The following is a 16935-nucleotide window of genomic DNA, read 5'->3' as shown; positions in this document are numbered from 1 at the left end:
GTTGGAGTTTTGCTGGTTTTATACACTCGTTCGACAACACTTCATAACACGAAACACATTGAGATTTCTGTTCACTTTCATCTCCACACCAAACCTGAATTCCAAATATGAACTGTTATATTTCCCACTGTATTTTTTTCTTTGAACTGCTTGTTTTTTCTTCTTTAATAGTATCAGATTTAGTCACTGTTACAACACTTGTATCACAACTAGGGTTAGCATCACCAGTTTCATTTGCACTTCTTTTCAAAGTCCTAGTTCTAAGCCACTTTTCCATTATTAAAAAAACGTTTCTGAAAAATATATAAATATATAATACTGGTGTTAACTCAGGACACACTTTGTCCAAGTATCACTTAGCACCTCTCAAGATATACTGAGCCTTTGAAGGAAGGGAAACCTTCAATAATAAAAATCAATAAACAACAAGCCATTGGTAAATGTGGATAACACATGTTCACTTCAAATCTAACAAAACAGCAAGGGAAGGTGGATGCAATAAAATTATATTACTGTTCACTTCACCCTCTTTTATTATTGCTTCCACCTTTGAACATTCTGACGATATTTGTTGTTGTGTTTTTAAGTCTCCATTTGATTTCAATAACTTTTACTTAATTATTCAATTTTAATTTGTTTAGATCAATAATAAAATAAAAATATATATTTATTTAATTAATTTAAGTCTGCCTGCGAACCACAGGTTAAGAAACACTGGTCTAGTAGAAGCAATGTCAAATGTATTCCAAGAGTGAGAAGGTTAAATAAGGTAGGTATAAAATAGATGAATGAGGAGATTAAGCATGCGATACAGAGAAAAATGGCATTATGGAGGCATCATAAGAGGAGTGATAATAAGGAGGGTGACCTGGTTGGTAAGGGTAACAATAGTGCAGAGTGAGCAGTTGTAACAGAAGACTGCTTTTTATTTCATTGGCAGTTAGCTAATGAAGTAAAAAAGACCTAAGGGTTCTTTTGATATGTAGCCAGCAAAAAAAAAAAAAAAAAGAAAAAAGAAAAGAATGATTATGGAAGGATGACATTGATTAGAGAAAATGATATGAGAACAGCTGCTGAAAAGGATATAGTTGAGATATTTAATGAGCAGTTCATAAAGGTCTTTCATTCTTGTGAATGTGACATCATGGAGAGTTTGAGAGTAGTTGATGAGGAGGAGGGACGGACTGTAAGTGAGCAAGAAGTATTATGGGGAATTGAGCAAACCTGATTTAATAAGGCTGTGAGACTTGATAATATATCACCACTTATTTTGAAGTAATGTGCCAGGGAGTTGGCATCTGCCTTGACATCTTTGTTTATTACGAATCTTAAACTGGGTAAGTTCCAAATTAGTGGAAGGAAGGCAAGATTGTGCCACTTCACAAGGGAAGTGACAGAACTCAAGCATCAAATTACAGACCTATCTGTGTGTCATTTGTTGTGGTTAAAGTGTAGGAGAGGCTTGTGAGATTCAGAATTGGGTTGACAACAATGATATTATCTTTGATTAACAGCATGGATTTGCTAAAGGCAGGTTTTTTCTCCCTAATTTCAGATGTTCCTGGCATTTGTTGACTCGTAGGTCTGTAACCTACAAGTAAAGGCTATGCGAACGTGCGCAATTAACAGACATAACATACTGTCCTCTTAGTCTTACTTTGCTTTAATTAATCTTTGATTAATATGAATATTAATGCAAGACTATGAAACTATAGACCCCTTTGTGCTTGGTGAAAGGCTGTGACGGTTTGTCGTTGATTGGGGGGGGGGGGTCCTGGTATTTCTTAGGCCTCTTTATACTAGTTGAGCAAGAGCTGAATTACTCATCCTACTTGAATGCTGTTGCCAAATAAATGCATCCATTCATGTTGACCATTTACACTGCATGTGATAAGCACCATCTGATAGGATGGTATACATTACTTGTCATTCAGGAATGGTTACAGGATAATAATTCCCGATGGGAGCATTATTAGTATATTAAGCTGGTTACTTTGTGTTTATAATTTACAGTACGCTATTTATCATCATCATCAAATTCCTGCCATGTATCCTCAAGGGGTACAGGATATGATAGTACTACATGAAAAATTTACATCATTACTAACTTCCTATCTACAATTTTCCTCAAAATCAGTTTGTTACTTGCAAGACACCAACATTATCAGATCTTATATTTCTATCTTATAACGTGCTTTTTACTGTATCAATCCACCTATATCTTGGTCTTCCTCTGCGTTCGTTTTCCTGCCAACCTGGCAGAGAACACCTGTTTTGCTAATCTTTCCTCACCCATTCTGTTTAAGTGACCATACCACCTGAGATTAGCTCTGCTAACGCATTCCTGGATGCTGACAAGTTCAAGTTCTTTCCTAATATCCTCATTTTTAATATGATATTGCCATTGATACCATCTGTTCGTGCCCCTAATCTTTCTCAGGATTCTCATATCTGCTGTCTCTAGTCTTTGGTCAAGTGTTTTAGTTCTGACCCAACTCTCAGATCCATAAGTTAAAACTGGTTTGAACACTGTCTTGTATACAGCTAATTTCTCTCTTATTCCATATGAATTTATTCAATTGACTTCCTACCATGCCAGCTTTGTTGATTCTGTTGTCTATTTCCATTTTTAATTTACCATCTTCACTAAAAATTGTGCCTAAGTAGTTGAAATGTTTTACTTACTCCACAGGTTCTCCATTCACAACGCAGTTGACATTTTCAATGCTTCTGCCTATTTTCATTGTCTTTGTCTTGTTATTCTTGACCTTCATACCATATCTATTATTTACAACAGCTACTCAATTTAGTCGAGGAATCTTGCAGATTTGTAGCAGATTTATTTAGAAGTGTAACATCATCTGCATAAAGCAAACAGCTGACATTAACATCTCCAATTTTGATATCATGTTTATTACCACTTTCCTTCATAATGTGATCCGTATAGTTAATGAATAACAGAGGGGATAACGTACATCCTTGTCTGATACCAGATTTAACATTAAACCATCTTCCTGTACTTCAATTCTAACTGCTGACTCACAATTCAAATAAAGACTAAGTATTGCTTGATATAATGCCCCATTTGACACCATATAACTTTGGTGTTTTGAGTAGCTTCTCTCTTGGCACCTTATCATATGCCTTTTCCAGATCTACAAAACTCAAATAGAGATCTTTGTTATATTCCCATGCTTTCTCCACTATTTGTCATAAAGTGAAGATCTGATCCTGACAGCCTCTATTTGGCCTGAATCCAGCTTGTTCTTCACCAAGCTTTCATCCGTTTCTCAAGTATACTTGCATATATCTTACCAGAACACTCAGTAGGAAAATACCTCTGTAATTCTCACATTCAGTTTTATTTCGCTTTTTATATATGGGTGCTATGAGAGCTGTACTCCAATCATCGGGAATTTGTGCCTCTGTCCAGGCCTTCTGAACTATGCAGTGTAGCTACTGTAATACTTTTATACCTCCATACTTCAGCATTTCTGGTTGAATATGATCTATTCCTGCTGCCTTTCCACATTTCAAGGCAACAGGAATAGATAATAGTAGAAAAAAGCCACCTTTGATGGCTTTTTTCTACTTCAAGTATGGATATGCATTCCTGACTGCATGCCTGTTGAGTGTTTTTTTTTTTTTATCACTGTGCTGTCATCACTTCATGTTTCATTTAGCAATTTTTCGAAGTAATTACTCCATACTTCAAGAATATCTTTTTCTTCAGTTTTCACATGTAACCTTTATCATGTCTAATCCTTTTATAGCACTCTCTCTCCATCATTTCTGAGCTTCAACAATCTCCAGAATATTTTGCCACTTCTTGTTATTTATTTTTTATGTTCTTACCGAAGCCTACCCATGACTTTTGTTTAGCTAGTTTTACACAGTGTTTAGCTTTCTTACATTTGTCACTGTATTATCTAAGAGCACTAGCTGACTTATTTGCCAGGAACTTTTGATATGCTTTCTACTTTTCCTTCACTGCCTCTAACTTTCTGTGTCCACCATGGAGTTCTGATTTTTCTATCCGTGCAGACCATCTCACCACATACCTCTCTGGCTGAATCAATCAGGGCTTCCTTCAAGGTTTGCCGATAAATCTGCAATGATTGGTTCCTGTTCTCAAACTCTTTTATTTTGTCTTCAATAATCTTTGTGTATTTTAGTCTACAGTTCACATCTGAGAGCTGCTCAACTTTTATTCGCTTTAAAACTTTCTTACATGTGCTTCTTTTCAATAAAATTCAAATTTATCCTCAGACTAAATAGTGATCACTTCCAGTTTCAAATCCTCTGTACACTCTGGTGTCCTGCACCAGGAGAAAACATCGGTATCGACAATAACATAGTCAATGAGACTTTTCTTTTTCCTTGCCTCTTCTCTCCATGTGAATTTGTGCACATTTTTATGTTGGAACATGGTGTTAGTAATAACCAGTCCACGTCCTGAGCAAGTCTAGCTACAGGAAAGGTGCCCAGGGAATGGAAGGAAGTAAGATAGTGCCATTGCATAAGGGCGGTAGCAGACTGGAAGTGTCTAATTATAGACCAGTTTGTGTGTCATCAGTAGTTGTTAAGATCTTGCAGAATTTAATGAGGGGACAGTATACAGCATTGGGCAGATGAGGGTAATGTTATCTGTGAGAGTCAACATGGATTTGTTAAGGGGTGCTCTTGTTTTAGTGATATGCTAGCCTTTTATAATAAAGTTACATGAGCAGTAGATGAGAGAAAGGCATATACTGCCATTTTCTTGGATTTAGAGAAGGCATTTGACAGGGTGCCACATGATAAGCTGATATTTAAGTTGCAGCACATGAGTTTGGTTGTCAGATTGTTCAACTGGATTCAGGATTGGCTGTCCGATAGGTATCAGAGAGTTGTGTAAGGTGGGGCAGATTCAAGGAGGTAGAAGGTTACAAGTGGGTCCCACAGGGCTGAGTACTGGGACCTATGTTGTTTAAGCTTTATATCAATGACATTGTCAGTGAATTGCAGGGGGATGTTCAGTTGTTAGCGGATGATGTGAAGCTGGGAAGGGTTATTAGTAATAGTGCAGATGTGGTAGTCATGGAAGAGGATTTGATTAAACTAGACAGATGGGCAAATGAATGGGGGTGTCGAATGCAGCAAAATGTAAGGTCTTGAGGCTTGGGACACATCGATGGAATGCTGCATACTCTGTTGGAGGAGATATACTGGAGGAAGTAAGGGAGACAAGAGATCTGGGGTTGATGATTGATAGAAACCTGAAATTCAAGGGACATATTGCAAAAGTGGTGAAGGTAACGCAAAGGATTGCTGCAATAATGAGAAGGATGCTGACCTGCAGAGATAAAAGTTATCATTCCGATGTATAAGACCCTGATCAGACCACACTCAAACTACTGTTCTCAGATTTGGTCTCCAGGATTTGAAGGGGATAAATTAACTGTGGAAAGGGTACAGAGGCAGATGACAAAGACAGTTTCAGGACTGTACAATGTTAGTTATGAGGATCGGCTGAGGGAATGTGGACTGCAGAGTTTGGTGGATAGAAGAAAGAGAGGTGATATGATTGAGACTTTTAAACCGTTGAGAGGTGGTTACAGGGTTTACACTTGGGAGCTCTTTCACTTGGTTGAACAGCTGGAAGGAGTGATGACAACGGGGGCCATTCCTGGAATTTACAAAAGGAAACTGGGAACAAGAGGGCGAGGAGTGGTTACTTTGCAAGGAGGGTGGTTGAACCGTGGAATGCATTGCCTGATAAAGTGGCGAGAGCAAGAATGGTCAATGAGTTTAAGGAATGGTATGATAGACTTTGTTTCCTAGGAGGGACCTACCATGTTGAGTCTTGATAGACCTCTGTTTCCTGGGAAGGACCGCCTTTGAAGAGTCTTTTGACTCCTTGGAGGCCTAAATAATAATAATAATAAAATCCAACAGGTATTTGCCATTATTATTAGCGCTGCTGTTGTCTCCAAATTTTCCCAAAATATTTTTTTATGTCTGACAATCATTTCCTACTCTACTATTTAGATTCCCAACAATGACCAAATTTTCCCTTTTCATTGTGTCAGTTGCTTTCTCTAAAGCCTCAATAAATTCCTCCACTTCTGCCTTAGTAGAACCTTCTGTGGGACCATAGGCACAAACAAGTCTCATTGTCCTGTTCCCCATTCTGATATTTGCCCACATCACTCTACTTGAGACTGCCTGCCATTCAAGAAGATTAGCCTCGTATTTATTGTTGATTACTATGGCTACATCTTCTTTTCCTTGATTGTCATTGCCCGAGTATAACATTTTGTATTTATTGCTCAGAAAGATCTCACCAGTTTTTGTCTTTTTTGTTTCAGTCACCCCTATTATGTTGATCTGGTATGTATCTAATTCCTCAGCTAGCTCCATTTCTTTGCCATTCAGGCTTATGTTGATAGTACTGATCTTAACTCTGGCGATGTTGAGTTGGGATATGTTTTCAGATTGTTCCAGTTGCTGACTTTTCGATGTTTGCCTTGGTTCCCTGGCTAAAACAACGGTGGCCTTGTTTAACCTGGCGACACCTCAGCTGGCATGAAATTCTGTCATGTTGTATCATCATTTTGTATTTTGGTTTAAGCCAATAAGAATACAATTTGGTTGGTTAAATAGCAAATTGCTAGCCCATCCTCGTTTGTTCAGTATCCAGGTAGATATCTAACAGGGTGCACCACGAGAAGGTGAGGATTGGACATTAGGTCAGAAGCCCTGGTCAGCTCTCCGCATTCCTTTAAAGACTATGTGGAGGTCTCCTCTCACTTATACAGCTTTGACCCTTAAGCATCCCTATTGCTATTTATGCATTTGGATAACCCACCTTAAATGTTTACATTTCATTATAAGCAATTATTTTATGTATATCCTCGAAATTTCTTTTTTTATTTTACTATTACTATATTACCAACTGTTATCTGTGCTTTAAACTCTTTTGCTGTCACTGTAAATGATAATAAGTAATTGAAAAACTTTTCAATTTGAAGAGAAAGAATTTGAAGAAATAAAAATTGTAATACTTGAGTTTACTCCAAATTAAGTGAAACTAAATATATGTATGTTGCTTTGCAAATAATTGTTATGTGCTATATGTTGTACAGAAGAGAGAGAGATTTGTAAATCACTGATATAATTTTTTCTTCTTTCCTTTTAGTTCTCGTATGACTGTAGACCCTGAAGGGGATCTTCATTTTTCAAATGTAACTATGGGGGACTCTCTTGATGAGGCTATGTATGCTTGTAGTGCTACCTCGCTATTTAGAAATGAATATAAACTTGGAAATAAAGTGATTTTACGTGTGGAGCCTCCTGGTAGTAAGTTACACTATATTCTTTATGTTAGTAAAAATGCATTGATATATTCTACTGAAAATATATTTATAATAAATCAGTATATTCAAATTTGCATTTCGAAACTTATACTAGATATTTAAATGTTATCTGTTATAGAGGAAGTTTAAGTAATATTGAATGCCGTTTTACACATAAAATGGTATTTCATATTACCTGAAGTTTCTCAATTAGAAAAAGGTGTGTGTCTGGGGGGTGGTAGGGATTATGATGTTATCCATGATCTTACATGGTCGGATATTTGTTTTCAGAATTGTTTTGTAATCTTATTAATATTAAAACCATTAAACAAATTATGAAATAACTATTATAGGTAGAGGCAGAAAGGAAGCTTGCTTGCTTGGAATAAGAGATTTTTTGCACTTTGTGAGACTTATTGAATTTTTTACCATTGCCTTCTCTATCATTGTTGCAAAACTTGGCATTGTAATCATCATTAATCAGCATACATACCAGCCTTAACATGTTTACAACATTAATAAATACATCAAAGCAAAGTGCTCATTGAAATTGAAATAATGTTTGGAAACTTATTGGAGTCCTAAAGTGGCTTGAAAAAAGTTCCATGTTTGATCTCTAGAGCAGAGTTTCTGGACTATAAAAATACAAAAAAGAATCCTTAGCCCACTCATGATATTAATGCACTGTAGGCCTACATCCATCCTTTCATGAGTGGGAATCACATGAAGTATGAATTATATGATATATTTTATCCATATTGCTGTTTGGGAGACTAATCTTGTTGCATAGCAGGGTAGTTAATCCTGTCTATATAGTTTTCTATCTCTTTCAGAGTGTGCATTTTCAGGCGTCTGTAATTCTTGTGAAATGAAAAACCAGAGTTAGTTTTCATGAGGGGAAAGAAACCATGCGCCTTTTGTACAAGACTAACCCTCCTTCATTTGTAAATTCACTGTATAGGTTCTCTGCATTCTAGGAGGGATTTGAACTCATATCTTTCCAACTAAAGAGTTTCTTCAGTACCATCTAAGCTCCAGAGGTTCTCAAATTTATTAATATTTAATAGCTAACCAGCAATTTCTCAAATTAAATATGTAACCATTTCCACTGCACATTTTATTATTATTATTGTTATTATTATTACTTGACACCTCCAGGGAGTGCAATGACTCATCTTGGGAGAGCACACTACTCTACTTCGCTAATATATCTCATCCTCTCCACTACTAATTAACAACTACAACAACTAATTAACACTACTAATTAACAATCTACAACTACAACAACTACTACCATCAACAGCATCTATTGCTCATCATCACCAACAACAGTATTTTTTGTCTGTAAATTGTGTGTGTGTTCTGAAGGCTGATTTGTCTGTACGAGGGATTTTTGAAGATTTAAATGGCTAGTACCTATCAGAATGTTTTGTAGTTTATTTTGCTAAATATAATAAAAGTTTCACCAGCCTTACTTGAACATATAGGAATGTACAATAGAGTGAGAATAACCTAGTTACCTTTGCTACCAAAACTGCTCCTTGCTACAAAAAATTGATCTCAGTTCATCTTCCATTACCTTGTCTGGCACAGATTGCCAGATAAGGTCAGACATCTAATGTTTGCCAGCACAAAAATATCAGTCTCATCCTCAGCTTCTTAAAAAACTAAGTATCCTTCTCTGCTTGAGACATCTTTACAATAAGTGTTTAGGAAAGAAAAATGTCTCAAAAAATTCTTGATGCAGTCTAGAAGAAAGCAGTTTTGGCTAATTGAAGATTCCTTTCATACAGACTAACCTAACTGTTGTTTCATAAGACTGTCCATTTCTTCCTGATACTTTTTTTTTCCACAAGTACTCCCTTGATACCCTGTTCAGCTGGACTAGTATACATCATTTTTCCACTTTTCGCTAAACTTTTAACAACAAGCAACATCTGTTTACTGTCTAACCACTACCCTCCCTCCTTCTCAAACCTGTTTCATCTCCTCCTCCGTTATTCCATTTACCTCTGTTCTCTGAAATAGCATTCTTCACAAAGTGTTCCCATGCATTACAACTTTCTGATATTGCAAAATATCAATCAGTTGTTCTCAGGCAAGGTTTAAAGAGAAAAAATTATTGATATTTTGTTTCTCTGTTAACCTTGCCTGCTCATTGCTCTTTTTGTTTTTTGGAATTCACCTGGAATAAATAGGTGGAATAAGATATTCCATATCTATATGCGAAACCGTTGATGTGTCAAAGACTATTTCTTACAGAAATATATGTGAACTACCATATTATAGGATTTAGAATTTTTGTTTGTAAATGAAATCAAAAATATCGACTCATTAGTTAGAGTGAAGTTTTATGACCGGATGCCTTTCCTGACATCAACCCTCACCAGGAGCAAAGATACAGGAGGCAAGGTTGAAATGGTTTGGTCAGCTACTGGAACAAATCCTAAAACACATCCCAACTCAACATCACTAGAGTTCAAGATCAGTACTATCAACATAAGAAGCCTGAATGGCAAAGAAATGGAGCTAGTTGAGGAATTGGATAAGTACCAGATCAACATAAGGGTGACTGAAATAAAAAATACCAAAACTGGTGAGGTCTTTCTGATTAATAAATACAAAATGTTACATTCAGGCAATGACAGTCAAGGAAAAGAAAGAGTAGCCATAGAATTCAACACAAAATACGAGGCTAATCTTCTTGAATGGCAGGCAGTCTCAAGTAGAGTGATGTGGGCTGATATCAGAATGGGGAATTGGACAATGAGACTTACTTGTGCCTATGGTCCCACAGAAGGTTCTACTAAGGTAGAAGTGGAGGAATTTTTTGATGCTTTAGAGAAAGCAACTGACACAATGAAAAAGGAAAGGTTGGTTCTTGTTGGGGATCTAAATAGCAGAGTAGGAAATGATTGTCAGATGCATGGTGCACTGTGTTGCTGATTATAGGATTTAGGATTTCATCAAATGGTCAGTTTTGATGAAACGCCGCAAAGTAGGAAGCATTGTAACCATCACACTGCCATCTCCTAATTTCATAGTTGGGGTTATGCACTCTGAGAAGAGGCATTCATAAGACATCTGCTACACCCACACCTGTCCATCCACTCAGTGGCGGGCATAGCATGATTTGTTGCTCCATAACACAGCTTACCAAGCTTCCATGTTCCACTGTACATTTCTTTGCACCACTGAAGGTGATTCTGCATGATTGTTTGGAGAATCTGGGACTTGCATATTGTGGTCCTAGTATGGAAACCCATGTGGTGAGCCTTTGTTCAGGATGTTTTGTACAGATTTGTGTTCCAGTCAGTGCCTTGATCCCGATGTCCCTTGTCCATGGGGCAAGGGACATCGTGCAACAACAACAACAGACACCCAATGGGGTGTCCGACTTTTTGCAAGCACCATATATACTGTTGCGTCAACTTCCGTCTAATATATGTACCTTTTAGTCTATCATACAAATACCCATAAGACTCTTTCTCAGGTATCACGTGGTACCTCTGAATAACAATGGAATTGCCTCAGGGTTGAGTCAATACCATATCTGAGATCTATCTCTCCTAAAGCACTCAAGAAATTTATTTTTTATTTGCTGCACCACTTAGGGCTTTTAGATTAAATAAACTATATCAATCAAGAGGCGATCTGTAGATTGTACTTAAGTGATACCTTGACCTTGCAGATGTGACCAAAATCTCTAATTTCCTGCCTAGGTTCGTATTAAGTTTTATAAGAGGTGCATCGGATTCCAAATTACAGATAGTCTTAATTGGATTCAAAAGCAAGTTTATTGAACACTATAATTATATATATACAGTACATGTTAGTTTAGTTCTCTTTCTAAGAGCGTTCCTGACAATTAGGTTAACATTAAAACACTCTAACAACATACAGATACTCAAACTGATTATTTTTATATTAGCAATATCAATCTTATCAACAAACAAGCACTCTAACTAGGTATGATATTCACATCAATACTTTTTCCAATCCAGTCACAACCAAACCACTCTAGATAGCATCAATATCTTTTACATTTTGTTATTAATATCACTCTTTGCTCTGAATTTTATGATAACACTCTTGAAACACAATATAATTCGATTCCATAAGGAGACAGTAAATTTACGGTATTTATCTCAAGATCACTACAGTTCAGTTCTTTATAATACTATTAATGTTTTTTCCTCTGAATCATAATGCGGCACAAATCCTTTCATCCATAGCTGACAAATTTAATAAAGTCTACTTATCTATCTTGAATTCATCATATTAATTGATCTTCAGGAATCTGTTTCTCCTTGACTGAAATTTCCATAGGTTCCTCTCTGGCTTTCTGTGGACGGCTGGGCTTGCACTCACTCCACGGGACTACGGACTTCGAGTTTCCGCCGATGTCTCGATCAAAACCTTCTCCTGTCGTGAACTGGGGAAGTGGAGGCGCTGCCACCCTTCTCCAGTTCACGACACTGAGAGACAACACCAGGAGATCAGGAACAAAAAGCCTCGTGTCGGGGTTGTTGACACTTTTATTTCGCCTTGGTTCCCAGCAATTCTCGCACTCCACGATATCCACCTAGTGCTTTCATGTGGGTCGACGTCACAGCGTCCACCTTTCTCTGCTACCCTTCTTGTGTACCGTCAGTACATGATTGCCCGGGGCAAACCGCTCCCCTCGCATTACTGCTTCATGACCTTTGGATTTACATCCCCTTTTAGAAATTTGTGCAAGTCTCTCAATAACTCCTAATACTTATGGCTCTAACAAATATTAAGTATTTACATTTCCACTGTTATTTACGCAAATTAGTGAGTGGTCTTTTGTTGAAATACTAGATAACTACTTGTTTTCCTTAAGTTTGAAACATTTAACATATTTACAAAGCTGTATTATAATACCTAGAGACAAACGCATGTATTTAATTTCCTTTTCATTGGGGTTATGCATGTTAAACCGTGATAAGATTGGAGTTCCTAAAATCACAATCTATCACAATTTAACAATACATGTGATCAAAATTAAAGTATTCCAGTTTAAGGCCTTGTGGAGCCCCACCCAGTGATCCAAATGCTGTGAAACTTTGCATGAATATGTTACATGTTATGCGGAAGTGATATCTGAGGGAAAAAAGTAGTTCCAAGATTCATACCCAGACACTGTATGATGTACCAAATGTAGATGTAGTAATTTTTCTGTGTAAGAAAAGCAACACATGCATAAAAAAGAGATTTTTGGGCACTTCCATTATGCATCCACAGGCTCTGCTGTTCACTGTGCTGCCCTTCAGTATGCCACAAACTGTATCTTTTGCACAGTGTGTTCAACAGCAAAATGAACCTGGTCATGACTGATGTTGCACACATGCTGTCTTTCAGTGCTGGCAAGTTATCAGGATGATCCTATTAAACTCTGTCTTTGAGAAATCCAAGACCCAGCAGTCACAGTCAGATCAGGTGAACAAGGTGGCCATGCAGTGGGAAATGCATGGCTGATCACTCTGGCTTCCATGAAGTGTTCTCGAAGAACCTTCTGTACAGATCGACCGATTTGAGGGGGGGGGGCCCAACCTGCATGAAAATGACTGCATCCATGCGCACAGGTGCTGCTGTAGCTGTGGCAGAACAATTGTTTATCGTATTGTGATGCCTCTTGGCAGTAACTAAGCAGGTCACAGGATCCAACTGGCGAATGTCTTCAAAGAAGAATGGTTCAATGATAAATAAAATGTAAACAAGCAGTCGATAGTCTTTTGGTTGAATGCAAAGAAATTTGTTGGATTCATGCAGGGCTTGCACAGCCCATACCCAGCAATTGTGAATGTTTACAGCTCTGTTCAGGTGAAAGTGAGTGTCATCTCCCCACAGAATCATCTATGACCATGCAGCATTCGACTTCACTCAAGGAAGGAATGTTAACCACCTTATCGGCCATTAAAGATCAAGTACGCACCCTCAAAAGCTTCGTATCCATCATAAATTTCAATATAATTACAATTTTAATATGCACTTTGCATCCATTGAAATGTGGACGTATATATACGTCCTTGCTGGTACCGCGGTTAAAGGAATGTCATTTGACTTTCATAGTCTTGCAGGTGCAATTCTTCTGTTGGGGTTATCTTGAATGGCTAGAAATGCAGACACCTGCTTGCTCCACAACAGCAGTAGCAATTTCATTCACTTGTTGTGAACTGATTGGTTTGTGACTTCTGCCAGGTCTAATTCCCAACGATCCTGTTTTTTCAAAATGACTAATCATTCGTTGCAGAGCACATTGAGATAATGGACCTTGTTGACATTTGTTCAGGTGACGAAATTTTCAGAGTGCAGCAGCAGCAGCAACATTGCAGTTGTTTAGGTAGTACAGCTTCACGAGCAAAGCACATATTGGCAAAGTTAGTACTATCACTGTGGATGGTATTAACAACAAGAATGAAGGGGAAAATCCCATGTCCATCTTTTACACCCTCCTGGCCCATGCCAAGTTGCATGACATGCAAATTCCATTTATTTGGTGTTTACAACATCCCCTGATGGTGAATTTTGGAACTACTTTTCTCCCCCTCAGATATTGTGCTCGAATGTCAGTATAAAGATTCCTGCAAAGGTTCGTCATATTTGGATCACTGGATGGTTGCTCCACAAGTCTTTAAACGGAGATATCTTAATTTTGATGACCCTGTACACACACACACACACACACACACACACACACACACACACACACACACACACACACACACACACACACACACACACACACACACAAAAAAAGAAGCTGTAAAACTAGGGAATAATTCAGATAAGGGAATGCACACCAGCAGGACACATAAGAATATCAAGACCATCTTTGATTTTGCAGGTAAACTACATTTTCTGAGTGATGTATCATGATTTTCATGTGTTATATTTATTTTGTTATTTTTGATTTATATGGCACAAAGACATCAAAGGCCATGCTATGCCAGGACACAGGTTACAGCAGTACATATGGTAAACGACTAGTTAGAAAATCACAAACATCCATGTCCTTGGTGGGATTCGAACCCACAGCTTCTTGGCTGGAGAGTGTATACGCTAGCCATTTGGCCAACCAGGCCAGCTTTTCATATCTAGAGATCTATCTGAAAAGTATGTCTCTTCACATGCTGCATCACATTATAATCTAGCGATGTAATCTAGCCACTCGGTCTTGGCTTTCTTGTATGCCTTGCTAGTCTTCCTTTCCTTCTCTATTATTTTCTAGTTTTACAGATCCCTTTTAGTATGCTTTGCAAAAATCCTTTTTTCCTTTTTTTATGATTCATGACAACATCCATACTATGTCAGGGCTACAGCCTTGCATTTCCCCTTTCTTTTGGCAGTTGACTGATTTCCTTTAGATTGAAATGTAAGCTTGCTGTTGCTTTCATGTACTGTTAAACTTGCTAGATGTTTTAGACAACTACAGAACCTACTTTTATACCTACTTCACTGCAATAATGTTGTCTCCTTACCACTTATTGCAATAATCTAATCCTGAGCTGTCATATTAATTATTAAAATATTTAATTATGTAATTTGAATTTTTTATCAAGATACCTTAATCTTATTAACAGGTTCTGGACAGTCTAGTAATCCCCCTACAAGGCAGTATACTTCACCTCCTAATATTGTAGCCTTACGAGGACAAAAACTGGAATTGCATTGTATCTTTGGAGGAACGTAAGTAGTATTTATCAATGCCATACAAAGTTGCATACTGTTTTTCTTGTTTTAACAGTATTAAAAATTTTAAGTTCCTCCATAGTACAATTAGAAGAACTCAGTGGGGCATTGTACTCTTTGACTGGAAAAACAGAATTCAATTCTCATCATTATAAGAGATCCATATAAGAGATTTTTTTCAACTGAAAAAATCCTTATATGGATTTTTTTCAGTTGAAAGTAAGTTTATCTAGTCTTATATGTAGGTAACAAGGTTTTTTTTTATCCCAGAAACTTGGGTTTTTCATCATGCATATATGAGCAAATCAAGTACACAATTTACAGAAAAAAAAAATGCCATTGGATACTATTGGTGGGTGGTAGATGATGGTGATTAGTGCCCATGTGTGAGTGTGTGTGTAAATGGAGGATTAGAGTATATTGTGGTTTGTGTGGAATTTCTGCCTGTGATGAGTCCTTGGACTTCTTGGAGGTATCATGGATAATCATAATCATATAGGATAATCATGTTATTATGTAAGCTCCTCCAGGAATTGTCAATGGATGGCTTCTTCCAGATCACATAGTGAAAAAATACCTATCATATATTTCTGTGATAATGTTTACTCAAGATTCACTTACAACATCCACTTGGTGGCTCATTTTTATGCCATGAAAAGAACCTAGAACTCATAAACATCTGACCACATCTCTTATCCAACTTCTGGAGATAACTACAAGTTTTTCCCCTCACTTGTTGTGAGCTGTAAAATCTTGCTTGTCTATATTATAAGATTCCCCTTGCCAACTTGAATGTTTCTGTCATATCTCCTCTTTTCTGTCTGTTGCTTACATTTGAAGGCCACATTTCCTCATTCCATTTTTATAATGCACAATTCTTTAGGCATTATCCATTGGCAATTTAGTCTGCTGTGATTAATATTAAATTGTTCTCAGCAATAAAGAGAGGGATTAGCTATGTTCTCCCCAGGACCTTTTGAATGGGCAAACTGCCTGGCTGGTTTTACTGACCACCCAGCTAATGTTGTGAATTGACATGGCTAAATAACGAGCAAGAATGGAAAAATAATTTTTGTATGCCCAGCTAATGTTTCATTCCACTCGGCTGGTAAAAATTTCTGGGAAGAACACTGGATTAGTGAGTCCTGCTTGTTTACACGTGTGGTGCATTGTGACTTAAATTGATCTTGATATATATGGAATTAAGCCTTAAGTCATGAATTATTACCTGTTCAGGCTTATATAAGGTCATGGAAAGTTTTTTGGAAAATTTTATGTAGCACTGTAACCTTGATAGCTGATTCATCTGGATCAGTCACCTATGGGTAGGTAGTTCCAGGTGAAGGAGCAAGTTGTGACCTCTGTTATTATTATTATTATTTATACAGGTATTCCATGAAGTCAAAAGACTCAGATTTCAAGTAAAACCATTTAACATATCAATAACCCAGATGTATGCACCCACATCTGACAGCACAGATGAGGATATTTTTTATTTTACAAAGATCTGACAGAGACAATAGAAACAATACCAAAAAAAAAAAAAATACACTAATTATTGAAGGAAACTGGAATACCAAAGTTGGAATAGAAAATTATGGTTGGGAAAGTGTCATGGGCAAATATGGTTTTGGAGAAAGAAACGAACAAGGTGAAAAATGTTAGAATTTTGCTGTGATCTGTAACCCAAGATTCCAGCAAAAGGAGTGTAGAAAATGGACATAGTGATCAAATGATGGGAAAACCAAGAACATGATTGATATGATCATGATTAAAAGAAGATGGATAACATCAGTACAGCAGTGTTGAACTTTTCAAGGAGTGGATAAAGATTCAGATCATAGCTTAATGATTGTAAACATTGAGCTGAAATTAAAAAGAA

General features: G+C 37.1%; 1 protein-coding gene across 1 annotated transcript in view; it reads left to right on the top strand.

The window, feature by feature from the left end:
• The window catches only part of LOC150094452 (neuroglian-like), a 479168-nt gene that overhangs the window by 142050 nt on the left and 320183 nt on the right, over positions 1-16935 (top strand). Inside the window, exons 5-6 of the mRNA XM_090412472.1 lie at positions 7181-7341; positions 14945-15050. Of these exons, the coding sequence (XP_090268598.1) occupies positions 7181-7341; positions 14945-15050 (267 nt within the window). The remainder of the gene's footprint in view (positions 1-7180; positions 7342-14944; positions 15051-16935) is intronic.

This window comes from Typopeltis vanoorti, chromosome 22 (assembly GCF_054136105.1).
Source record: "Typopeltis vanoorti isolate ZY-2024b chromosome 22, IOZ_Tvanoo_1.0, whole genome shotgun sequence".
NCBI classification, from domain to species: domain Eukaryota; kingdom Metazoa; phylum Arthropoda; class Arachnida; order Uropygi; family Thelyphonidae; genus Typopeltis; species Typopeltis vanoorti.
This window is presented reverse-complemented; position numbering and strand designations above follow the sequence as displayed.